The sequence below is a fragment of the Pollachius pollachius genome (assembly GCF_949987615.1).
Source record: "Pollachius pollachius genome assembly, chromosome: 20".
NCBI classification, from domain to species: Eukaryota; Metazoa; Chordata; class Actinopteri; order Gadiformes; family Gadidae; genus Pollachius; species Pollachius pollachius.
This window is the reverse complement of record NC_136953.1, coordinates 10785292-10798286: the sequence shown is the minus strand read 5'-3', so window position 1 is coordinate 10798286 and position 12995 is coordinate 10785292. Positions and strand designations below refer to the sequence as shown.

Below are 12995 nucleotides of genomic sequence, written 5' to 3'. Positions count from 1 at the left end.
CAAACTACCCTATCTCTATTGAATAATTTATCATTCGTGACTTTTTTGGGCTTTGGACAATCACAGCAATAATAATTGAGCAACGACAAAAGGTGTAACACGGAACAGGTTTAAAAACGAGTGGAAAATATTCCACTGTATGATAAGGATGCAGGATGCAGGAGAGAGCGTCACTGGTCCATGTGGAACCGGCTCCTCATTGGACCGCTCCGTCAGGGGCACCGCCCCCTTCATATAAATACAACTCCACGCATGCCATAGGTCGGCCGCCTGTTCACAGGAGGAAGACAAATAAGGAAGGCGAAGTGTGACTTGCCTGTTCGCTTCCACAGTTGCCATCCTTTTAAATTGCTGTCTTTAGTCTGCTGTCTTTCTAAATTTGATAGAAATTATAAGAACCCAACATGGCTAAACCGCTGACAGACCAGGAGAAGAGGAAACAAATCTCCGTGCGTGGACTGGCCGGGGTAGAAAACGTGACGGATATTAAGTCCAATTTCAACCGCCACCTCCACTTTACTCTTGTAAAGGACCGCAACGTCGCCACCAAAAGGGACTACTATTTCGCTTTGGCCAACACTGTTCGCGACCATTTGGTTGGACGATGGATCCGGACGCAGCAGCACTACTATGAAAAAGACCCCAAAGTAAGTATTAGGGGCCATTGCCGCAGCCTGCAGACCCTGCAGGCGCTCCTGTCAGTCCGCACGTACGCCGTGCACCTCGGATGGGAGGCTGGCAATAAATAATTGTTGCGCATTTGGCTGTTAATGTCTAGTGGTTTGATGTCACGACGCAGGGGCCTATACCCATTGTTATTATCTGCACCACTGTTATTTTCCATTTTGGTATCGCTGTTTCCTGGCGTCATCAAAGCGGTGTCCTCTTCTCTCACTGATGGTTACATAATGTACTGTTTGGCGCATCTGCGTCCGCATTTTTTTTTTGATTTAATAAAAGAAATGCATTCATCCCCCTGAAAATGACCAAGTATAGCCTTGCGTTGATGAAAGGCAAATAGTCCCAACTAATGAAAAAGACATATGTCTTTGTGACCCTATGACTTCTGGCAAAGGGGGAGGGAGAGAGAGAGGGTAGGTTTATTATATTGTCTAAACCCAGTCGCCAGAACCAACTCGTTGTTCAATTATATATTACGTAATGGATTCTCCCTGCATGCATCCAAGAGCTTTTACGGATTTACCCTGTGAATTCAGAAGATTAGCAATGAAGAAGCATGGGCCCACATTTATACTTTATTTATTCTCACAGGTTGTCCATTAATCTTTGCCTACAGCAACAGGCTTTTATCGTTCAGTTTGTGCCACATCATCTTCTAGCCTTCCTCTTTCCCCCATTTCAAGACAAGTTTTAACTGGATGTGGTTATCGGTCCTCTTGCACAGAAATCCCCAGCTGATTGTTTAAGCATCAGGCCAAGACCTACAGTTTGACTGAGTGGCGAAGAAGTGAACACACTTGTCCGTCATGTGGGGTTAGTTTGATTGTTCAAAGAATCGAATATTCTATATATAAAGCAAAATGTCTTTAACCTCTGGTGGCCCTTCCTCTTGGTTCCCACACATGCGTTAGGCCCATGGAAACATAATGCATACACTCCTTCCAGTCAGAACCTACAGTTGGTTGCCTTCTCATCTTTTGTGTCCTGCAAATCCGTTTGGCACATTTTAGGGTTTTAGTAACTTAACTTCTTTAACATTTTTTTTATTTTCTGTCAACAAATGACAGCTTGTTGGGATGTAGTTGTACATCCTACTTTTCTATGATAACTCATCCTGAACCTCAAACGTACGATTTGGCTCGGAGGACAACCTCCGAGGTATAACTTTGACGTGTACTCTGCCATAGTGATCTTCTTGGCCATTGTGTAACCTTCAGTAAGAACGGAAGGCTCCACTATTACTCCTCACCACCAGGGGGCGCCTCCGCTGCTTCTGTCTCCACGCCTGTTGCTGTATTGTTCCCCTCGACGATATTCAGAAATAGACAACAGGTGGATTGAAGGTTACTGGGGCTGGGTTGTTGGGGGTTCATTTCGGGCCCACTTCCATTCTAAGCATACCCTTAGTCATGCTATAGGGGGTTGTCTATACGCCCTATAGTTCAATTAATATAGCCATTCATAAATTGCTAGATGAATTACTAGGAATAGAAACATGATGGCAATTATGAAACTGTTTTGCATTGAAAGTTTGGTGGATTCAAAGTGTTTAAAAGAAAGTTTGTGTTGTATGTGTGCACGTGTCCTTTCTAGGCTGCTGTGAGCGTTTAATAAACTTTATTTGAGTAGCAAAGCAGACTTTCATACTCCATGTGCAGCCCGAATTGGCAGCAATAAACACTGAACAAATCAAATAATAAGTTAAAGTTGCAATGACGCACTTGGAAAGTGTGGAAGTGGAAACAATCGACCAGCCAAATATTGTTTACGTAACCCTACTTTTCTTTCTGCTTGCCAAATGGTTCCATCTATGTGCCGTTGTCTGGGGTCAGGGGTTCGGTCCTGATGCTGGGTGTGTGTGTTGTGTCCCTGCAGCGTGTGTACTACCTGTCTCTGGAGTTCTACATGGGCCGCACTTTGCAGAACACCATGGTCAACCTGGCCCTGGAGAACGCCTGTGATGAGGCCACCTATCAGGTACTTGGGTTAAGGGACCCCTTTTCATACGGGGGGGGGGTCCTAGGACACAGACAGAGGTCGGTCCTATCACTAATTATGGGGCTGCTTCTCTAATTCCTCTTTGAAAAGAAGGGGTCTCGAAGCACACCATCAACACAGCCGTTCACATTGAACAAGACAACTAGCTACTACTGGTTTGAAGCAATTAGTAACATGACAAAAAAGCTTTCATCATTTCGATTATGAAGCGTTCCTCATTTTTCACAATGTCATAACATTTCAAACGTTATTAAAAATATTAAAAACGATTTTGGCAAAATTATGGAATTATCTTGAAGATATTTTTTAAGTACAGAAAGAGCCTTGTTTCATAAAGTGATCTACTATACTTGACATTTATAGGTGCATGTTGGGAAAAACACGGACTTCAATATACCACAAACCAATATCCGTCCCCCCCCCCAGCCCCCTACTAACCACAACCCCCAAAGTAATGACCCAGTTTATGAGGACGGCCGTCGTCCCGGGTTCCAGGTCACGCTGTGGGATTGACTCCCCCTGTTGTTGTCCCCCTAGCTGGGCCTGGACATGGAAGAGCTGCAGGACATAGAGGAGGACGCAGGGCTGGGCAACGGGGGCCTGGGACGTCTGGCAGGTGAGTGTCTGCCTGTCTGTCTGTCTCTCTGGCTGTCTGTCTGTCTGCCTGTCTGTCTGTCTGTCTGGCTCTGAGTTAGCTCTGGATGCAATACTTCATCTGTGGGTTCGCAGGGATTCACTCAAACATCAAAACTCGTTTGACTTGTGACCAACACACATATTCACGTGTGTGTCTGTGTGTAATATTATTTAGTTTTAGAATTATTGTTGTATGTATAAGACTAGCCATCTAGTCTGGTCATGGCATGAACAATGTTCATGGCATGGATACCTGACCTGGACTGAACAGTCTCCATTTTGTTTTCCTTCCTTGACCCTGTCTCTCACCCCTAACCCCGGACCTTTAGCCTGCTTCCTGGACTCCATGGCCTCCCTGGGCTTGGCTGCTTACGGTTATGGCATCCGCTATGAGTTTGGTATCTTCAACCAGAAAATTGTTGACGGCTGGCAGGTATGGTGGCCGTGTGTTGTGACAACTTGGTATAGTTGAAGCAATTATTTTTGACATCAGTAAACATTAGAACATTCAGTTCTAACTAACAAAATCTAGCAGTGGCTCTCAAGTGTAAAGTCGGCCTGCAACAATTGTGATTGCATGGGCTGATTCGTGGTGTTATCCAAAGCAATGTGAACTGGCACACTACGAATGCTGAATCAGCACCCATTCTCTGTTGTGCTGCCCATGGATGTTGTGCAAACCTAAAAATCTATTGTGGATGTCCATTCAAGTTGAGCGCTCTCATAAACCGCCCCAGTTAACAGGATGAGGCGGTTATGGGCCCATTGTGAAAACAGATCAGTTTTAGCATCATTATGCAATCAGAAGGCCAAACCAGTTGTACAATCCAAATATTGGTCTTGTGCAAACAAGCCCTATGATAAGTTAAGTGATAGTGGGCACGGATAACAACAATGAAAAGTGGGATTGGTTATGTTTTTATTTATTTAATTTTTGATAAAGGTGGAGAAAGCAGATGATTGGCTGCGCTATGGCAACCCCTGGGAGAAGGCACGCCCTGAGTACATGCGCCCGGTGCACTACTATGGCCGGGTGGAGCACACCCCGGAGGGGGTCAAGTGGGTGGACACCCAGGTGAGCGCCTTGGGAGGGGCGGAGAAACGTCTGGACTCTCTGACTATATCATCCGCTGGGATGTGTGAGAAACACAAACAGACCAATATTGGGTACTTAGATCAATTGCAACACGTTTTTATTTTTGGGGAAAATGTGTTGCGATTTTGAAGCAAGTGAATCTGCATCTACAATCAGATTGTTGCCAAGTCATGTAAAGGTTTTACTATAGGGGTTGTGCAGACACGTGACTCAAAACAAAACCCTATCATAGTATCAAAGAGCCTCATATTGATCTAAAGTGTTAGATCAAGTTAGGCATAACCTCAGCCGACCACAACTCAACGGAAAGGGCGAGACGACCAGAGAATTGCAACATGTTGCGACCAAACTTTATATTTACTAACTTTTTATTTGCCCTTTCATGAACCTTTTTTTGCTGTCATCTAGTACATCAGATACTTACTGTGTGTGTGTGTGTGTGTGTGTGTGTGTGTGTGTGTGTGTGTGTGTGTGTGTGTGTGTGTGTGTGTGTGTGTGTGTGTGTGTGTGTGTGTGTGTGTGTGTGTGTGTGTGTGTGTGTGTCAGGTGGTCTTGGCTCTTCCCTATGACACCCCGGTCCCCGGCTACAGGAACAACGTGGTCAACACCATGAGGCTGTGGTCAGCCAAGGCCCCCTGTGACTTCAACCTCAAGGACTGTGAGTCCTTACCTCCACTTACTATTGGACTGTATTGCTTACCAATGGGGAGGTGGCAGCAGCCTGTGATTCATATTGCTTCAATTGTGGTCACCCTAACCTAATGCTCGAGGTAAAAGATCAACGGTACAAATGATGGTGAAGATTACACAGAAGAAAGGAAGACAAAATGCAAAGAAATTATACATTATATTTATCTACTTATCAAATAAATCTAATTATCTAATACTACTTATCTAATAAATGTGAAACTGTTCTTCCTCCACAGTCAATGTCGGCGGTTACATACAAGCTGTTCTTGATAGAAACCTGGCGGAGAACATCTCTCGGGTCCTGTATCCCAATGACAACGTGAGTGAACCTTTCCCCATGCCTACAGCACATCCTCCATCTCTTGGAAGGCCAGAACATTTTTCTAACTTACTCTTTAAAGAATGAAATCCGCCTTTTTACAATCAGTGAATCAATCAATCAACCCAGATATTGAAATCTATATGCTAAAACAATGTGGGCCGTTGAGGACCACGGTGGGGAAATCTCTGCTTGGATGGTTGGTTAGTAATTTAGTCAATAAGTCTTGATCACGTTCGAACAAAAATCGATGTCTCCCATCACAGTGTGATTGAGTTCCTATGAGCAGTTCGAAGCGGTGGTGAGGTTTATTATCCTGAACATCTCGCCTGGGTTTCCTCTACCGTTTCAAGTTCTTTGAGGGCAAGGAGCTGCGTCTGAAGCAGGAGTACTTTGTGGTGGCCGCCACCCTGCAGGACATCATCCGGCGCTTCAAATCCTCCAAGTTCGGCTCCACCGAGTTTGTGCGCATGGACCTGAGCACGCTGCCCGACAAGGTAGGACGCGCTGGAACCCCCCCAAGCCCCTCACGAACCCGCCTATTGTTTTAGTAATCGCTGTAATTTGAATAGGAATATTATGTCAGTGTAATGACGTTAGAATTGCAGTTGTCATATAATTACAGGGGTCTTAGAATTATGGTTGTCATCGCAATCGCAGCGTCATTGAAATACTGGTTTCACAGAATTATCTGTTTTATCGGAATAACAATGTCATTGTAATTAAGGCATGATATAAACAAGAATGGGATGGAATGACAGTGTCGGTTTATTAACGGTGTCATCTGAATGATGTGCTTGGGTATGCAGGTGGCCATCCAGCTGAATGACACCCACCCCGCCCTGGCCATCCCTGAGCTCATGCGCATCCTGATGGACCTGGAGGAGCTTCCTTGGGAGAAGGTAGGAAAAAAGTGTCCTACCTTCCTCAGTGAGGATTTCTGACAGTTTATCCTTTTTGGAATTCATCCTTTTTGGAATGCAGCCTTTTTTACTGTTATTATATTGAGGCCTGAACTGAAGACTTTGACTATCGCTAAATAAAGCTTTCAGAAAACCCTCTAAGTGTGGTGAGGGCATGAGCGTAGTGAAACAGACCGGAGGGTGACCTTCTGACCCCTGCTGTGGCCAGGCCTGGGACATTGTGGTGCGTACGTGTGCCTACACCAACCACACGGTGCTGCCCGAGGCTCTGGAGCGCTGGCCCATCGACCTGTTCCAGAACCTCCTGCCGCGCCACCTCGACATCGTCTACGAGATCAACCGGCGCCACCTGGAGGTATGGAGGGCTTTCGTCTCTTGTCACGAAATGACCAGTGAAATGTATCTCAAGGTTTTCAAAATGGACCTCAAATTAGGGCTGCTTGATTATGGGAAAAAAATCATAATCACGATTACTTTGATCAATGTTGAAATCCAGATTACTCACACGATTAGTTTTGAGTTGAAGACATGATGCATTTATTCAGCATGTCTCTCCAAAAAAGACACTTTGTAACTGAGAACTTCGAAATTTCCCCTTGACAAGAATACAGAAAAATGTTCAAACAAATATGGATCAAGCTGCTAAAAAATAAATTAAATTAATACGTTTAACCTCGATTTATATTAGTTCAGAGTTTGTTTGACCCAAAAATCGAAATTGCGATTTTAAAAAAATTAATTAATCAAACAGCCCTACCTCAAATCTCAAGGGGGTACATCGGTGTTCAATGTCCCGGTTGTTAACCCCCCCCCAGCGCGTGGCCCAGCAGTACCCCGGTGACGAGGGCCGTCTGCGGCGCATGTCCCTGATCGAGGAGGGCGACCACAAGAAGATCAACATGGCCCACCTGTGCATCGTGGGCTCCCACGCCGTCAACGGGGTGGCCCGCATCCACTCGGAGATCATCAAGGACACCGTGTAAGGACCGCTGGTCTGGGATTGGATTGAATTGTATTTTGAACAAGTAAAGAAAAAAATAAGCAATAATAAACGATAAAATAAACGATCTACGAAGTAATATTTACAAAAAATGAAAACCGCAAATGAAAATAATCGGTCTCAACGGTGTTGAGAATACTGTTTGTGGTTTGGGAAGGATTGATTTTTTTGCATTTTTTTAGAAGGTTTTCTGTAACTGTGCCAGGTTCAAGGACTTCTACGAAATGGACCCTGAGAAGTTCCAGAACAAGACCAACGGGATCACACCCAGGAGGTGGCTCGTCATGAGCAACCCTGGACTGGCGGAGGTCATCGCAGAGGTACGCCCTCGTCAGCCTCCGAGGTGCTGTGGGTACGATTTTGAGAGTTGCGGAGAGAATGAGTGGAAGCGGGCGAGATTTTGTTGTAAGGTGGTGTATTTCATACACCTGTGATCGACAGGCAAGACCAACCAGAGAAGAGATGCCCTGATTGGTCAGAAACGGGGCGATCGTGAACTAAAATCATTCAGAGGCGGACGCAGTTAACTCGTTCTCACAGAGCATTTCCGTCACTAATAACTGAGGGATGGCTATCGCTCTTAAACCTTACCTGCATCACCTTGTTAACACATGATTGACTATTAATAAGCCAATGGGCTCCTTTTTTTTTTTTAATCAACGTGGGTCGTGTTTAGCGAATTGGTGACGATTACATCCGAGACCTCGACCAACTGAAGAATCTTCTGGAGTTCGTGGACGACGATTCCCTCATCCGTGATGTCGCCAAAGTCAAACAAGTGGGTACAACGGTACAATGATTTAACCAAGTCTTTTGTCCCCTGATCTACAGATAAATAACCCGAGTCTGTTCCACCCACACGTGCGCCTTTACAGGAGAACAAGATGAAGTTCTCGGCCTATCTGGAGGAGCACTATAAGGTGAAGATCAACCCTGAGTCCATGTTTGACGTGCAGGTCAAGAGGATCCATGAGTACAAGAGACAGCTGCTCAACTGCCTGCACATCATCACCTTCTACAACCGTAAGGGATAGGAATCACATACAATTACATGGCCTCTGTTACCCTCTGTGGTACTCTTCCTCCAGTCACTTCACTGGGGATTAGTTTATAATAAAATGCTTTATTATACCTCTTTGTTCTTTAAAGGCATTAAGACGCAACCAAACAAGGCATGGACCCCAAGAACAATCATGATTGGAGGAAAGGTGAGAAGGATGACATCACTCTTACCCTCCACAACACCTTATCATGGTTCCAAATGGCCTTGACAGACCTCCACTAAGGGCCCAGTGGTCCCTTGATTAATTATCTAGATGTTAGATCGCTCTACTTTTTAACAGAGAGGAAAAATGGTGAAATCTGATACTGGCGCAGTTTTTAGCATTGGGGGGGGGGCTTTTTAAATGGATTTGTTTACCTTGGTCTTTAGGCTGCTCCAGGCTACCATACTGCCAAGATGATCATCAAGCTGATCACCGCCATCGGGGACATCGTCAACCACGACGCGGTGGTGGGAGACCGCCTGAAGGTCATCTTCCTGGAGAACTACAAGGTCACGCTGGCCGAAAAGAGTAAGGAAAGTCCAATGTGGACTCGTTCCCGCGTTGGAAAAACTTGGAAACCTCTTTAGCGGGCCAGTTGTGTTTTTGTATGTCCTTCTCCAAACGACTAGAGCTTCATGTCCCCAGTAGCCAGGCTAATCAAGCATGAGGCTTTGGGACTCCTATGTACACTAGGCAGCTACTTGTTGTTGTAAACTCCATCTAAGAGTGGTCAGTTAAAGACAACGTGCCTTGTTGTCTTTAACCATTTATTTTTACGTAAAAAGTAAAGAAATCAATACGAAAAAGGGCTTCGAAAAGGGTTTGTATATGCAGCACAAAAAACTGGAAGGGCAAACAGAAAATAGTTTGCGCTTCCGCTCTACCCTCAGCATTCGCCTAAGTCAAATTAAAGGGTTAGGATCACATCATAACCAGAGTATCATAAACAAACATAGAAAACATGCAGTATGGCTTCAACACTCCACAAGCAAGGAAACGACAAGAAAATGAATGATTGTCTTATTTTGTGTTATAAAAGCTGACCTGTAAAGCCCAAAGAGGAATTATAGACCAATCCTGAAGTAATCCAGCGCTCTTTCATGCTTCCGTCTTTTTCCCTTCCGTCAGTCATCCCGGCGTCAGACCTGTCGGAGCAGATCTCCACGGCCGGGACGGAGGCGTCCGGGACGGGGAACATGAAGTTCATGCTGAACGGCGCGCTGACCATCGGCACCATGGACGGGGCCAACGTGGAGATGGCGGAGGAGGCGGGCGAGGAGAACCTCTTCATCTTCGGCATGAGGGTGGACGACGTGAAGGCCATGGACCAGACGGGGTACGCAGTGGGGATGGTGCAGTAGGAACGCCCGTGGACTACTGCCTCTGAAACCATGGCCATAGCCCTCATCGATGAAGTCATGCTTAAAGTCATTGGGTTGAATTGAGGCCCTTGAACATCATTGACGTCAACGATGTGACTAGGATTTAAAATACCGGACTGTGAGTTATGCTGTTGATAGCGGGGCACAGTAGCTGTGCTGTTCTATAACCCCGAAAGGGTTATAATTTCAATCAAGGTTTAATACAGATCCCTATTTTATACAATACTTCCAAGTATCTGGTTCTAAAAGAGAAGTTCATTATAGCAAAGAACCAGAATAACAGTTTGCAAGTAGGGATGGAAAAATTCACGAATGCTGCTTCTTCACCCTTATTAGATTCGGTGTCTTTGAGACAGAGTGTGACCTCTGCGTCGTGTGGACTTGGAAATTAATCGGATAAAAAAATGTTTTAAACGACACCACATTTGCTTCCTCAGCTACGACGCCAAGTCGTACTATGACCGCATCCCGGAGCTGAAGCAGGCCATGGACCAGATCTCTGGGGGCTTCTTCAGCCCCGGCCAGCCCGACCTCTTCAAGGACATCGTCAACATGCTGATGAACCACGACAGGTGGGAGGCTCCCGGCCGCACACAGCACTGCAGTCAGAGGGGGTCTTACACATAGTGTTTCAGGTGTTGTGATGAGCCTAACAAAGTGTGTGTGTGCTGCAGATTCAAAGTGTTTGCGGACTACGAGGAATACATCAAATGCCAGGACAAAGTTAGTGCACTTTACAAGGTCAGTAGCGTGTGTGTGTGTGTGTGTGTGTGTGTGTGTGAAATGGTTACAACCATGCCAAATATGTGATACCTGTTTTGTAATGTTACAATCAGCGATGGTGTATATTAAATTAGCTTCACACCATGGCATTTTACGAGCATTATCTGAGAAGCTTACCCGTGTGTGTGTGTGTGTGTGTGTGTGTGTGTGTGTGTGTGTGTGTGTGTGTGTGTGTGTGTGTGTGTGTGTGTGTGTGTGTGTGTGTGTGTGTGTGTGTGTGTGTGTGTGTGTGTCCGCCTCACTAGGACCCTAAAGAGTGGACCAAGATGGTGATCCGTAACATCGGCAGCAGTGGTAAGTTCTCCAGCGACCGCACCATCGCCCAGTACGCCCGGGAGATCTGGGGCATGGAGCCCAGCCTGGAGAAGATCCCGGCCCCTGATGACCCCCGCGACTGATGACCCCCCCCAGCTGAGCAGGGCCCCACCCTCCTTCGAGTCAACCCCCGGAAACCTCCCTGACCTGGGGGGTCTCCGGCCGCAACGTGGGGGTCCACCTAATTCCCTTCCCGTCGTTGTTTGATGTGGTGCCGAAAAACAATAGTTTGTGTTTGTGTAGACGGTGAGATTCAACCCTTGTGGGATAAGAAGGCCTTCCTAACTGTACCTCGACCGACCTGCCTTGTATTAACCTGGGATCGTCTCCTTTTAGCACCAGCCATGGCTTCCGGTAATGTTTTGTCACTGTATTGTTTGAAAACGTATATAATATAAGCCAACGTTGTTTCACAAAAATCACACTTTGAATATCGTACCAAAACACACTCAATGTAAGTCGAATAGCCATGCAAGTATGCAAAAGATGAATATGTATTTGCCTATGCACAATGCACAAACACACCACTGTGATTTTATGATGTGCCTGTCAGCCATGCACCCGTATTTTTGCACGATTTATTTAACTAGGCAAAAACTAGGTCCAACTCTTTTGTTGAAATATGTCCATGCATTCTTTTTTCTTCCAGTATTCATTGTGTTTCCTACTGAATGTATGCACGTCTGTGGGTCCACTGCTGTATGAGATAGCACTGCCGCTGTAAACGACTCATTTCATCTGGACTCATGCATGCATGATGACCTCACTGTATCCTACTGTTAGAGGGGGAGGGACAAATGCCTTCTGTCTTTACCTGCTCCACCCCTTGTCAGGTTACTAAATGTACCTTTCTGATAATTGTTTCCCCCAGGCCCAAAATAACTCACGGAACCGCATTAACCTTACGTTGTGTAGCAGCTTGTTTGTGGTAACGTAATAATAAAGATACATATTGTTCTGCTTCTTCGTATGAGTCAATTGTATTTGTATTAATCACCGGTACAGTTTCAAAGGGCTTAACAGGCCAAATATTTATGACACCCCCCCCTGACCCTAGCCCCCAAAAGGGAATGAAAAATCTCCCTCAATCAGCAAGAAAAATCTTGAGGAGGAACGCGTAGGGCATCCCTCCTTCAAGGGATGGTCAGGAGTGAAATGGGTGCCAAATTGACATACATACATAAATATATACAGGAAAAAATTTAAATCGGTGATGGAGTGCTGGCCGGTTAACTATATGGAGGTGTCCAGGCATCCAGTTGCAGTCACCGCAACACGCTAGAACAGACGGAATGATGAATTAGAAGTTAATGGTTAATGTTCAATAAATTTCGAAGTCAACCTCGCTCCTCAAAGTAAAGGCGTTGCAATGACCGTAATTGTTCCGTTTCCTTTCGTTAAATAACTCTTTTTTTTTTTTACTTTAGTTTTTTTTCTCTTCGTTTCTCCTTTTTTCTCTTGGATTGATTCCCACGTGGTTTCCAAATGAGCGGATGTGACGCAGGAGGGCCTATTTAGTGCAGGTGTGTGTCATTTAGCCGCCACAATTGAATGAACCGCTGTGGGTTGCTGAACCTGTTAGTGCTTCATTAAATCGTAAAAACTTTTACTGGCAAACATGTCTGGTTTTCTGCGGCTATTGTTGAGTCGTCGACCTCGACTTATTTCCAAAGCAAGTGTGGCGACACCGCAACGAGCCAACTACATTATCAGCAAACCAGCCAAAGACCACATCGGAGTCGTCGTGAGTACAGTATTCTGTCCACGTGGGGCCTCGGGCCTACCAGTGTCGGAGCTGTTAAATCTCTACATTTGTGCGTCAGTATTAAAGTAACCTGTGTTGTGTGTAAGGAAACCATCGGGGTGATGACCGTTATGTGTTTGGCCATCCTCGGACCGTCCGGATGGATCCTGGTCCACATTAAGGACTACCGAAAGGGCGAGTGAAGGAAGCGGCAGAGCACGTTTTAAAACGAGATGATTTGGCCTAGTGTTGATGGTCTACAATAAAATTGATATTTTACCATTGGCCACGATTTCCATTTTCTCTTGACCCTTTCGTTAAATTGATTTGAGTAGTTGCTAAGGTCATAGGATTAGGAATATTATGAAAGGGATAATGTATA

The 12995-nt window shown here is 45.4% G+C and overlaps 1 protein-coding gene across 1 annotated transcript; it reads left to right on the top strand.

Annotated features, from left to right (window-relative positions):
• Positions 1-278: 278 nt before the first annotated feature.
• On the top strand, positions 279-11829 carry LOC307091233 (glycogen phosphorylase, muscle form). The gene is made up of 20 exons (XM_079758168.1): positions 279-647; positions 2557-2658; positions 3217-3295; positions 3645-3748; positions 4259-4390; positions 4958-5069; positions 5338-5420; positions 5774-5917; positions 6230-6322; positions 6552-6698; positions 7159-7322; positions 7549-7663; positions 8020-8121; positions 8219-8366; positions 8493-8551; positions 8776-8917; positions 9518-9725; positions 10209-10343; positions 10446-10512; positions 10800-11829. Exons 1-20 carry the CDS (start codon positions 405-407, stop codon positions 10950-10952), a joined length of 2532 nt encoding a protein of 843 aa, XP_079614294.1. The 5' UTR covers positions 279-404; the 3' UTR covers positions 10953-11829.
• The last annotated feature ends 1166 nt before the right edge of the window (positions 11830-12995 follow it).

Excerpts from the sequence above, each read along its gene's own strand:
- LOC307091233 (XM_079758168.1), top strand. The coding sequence starts at position 405 with ATGGCTAAACCGCTGACAGACCAGGAGAAGAGGAAACAAATCTCCGTG. Across the intron at positions 5,070-5,337 it reads TGACTTCAACCTCAAGGACT|TCAATGTCGGCGGTTACATA; the intron begins GTGAGTCCTTAC and ends CTTCCTCCACAG. Across the intron at positions 6,323-6,551 it reads AGGAGCTTCCTTGGGAGAAG|GCCTGGGACATTGTGGTGCG; the intron begins GTAGGAAAAAAG and ends TGCTGTGGCCAG.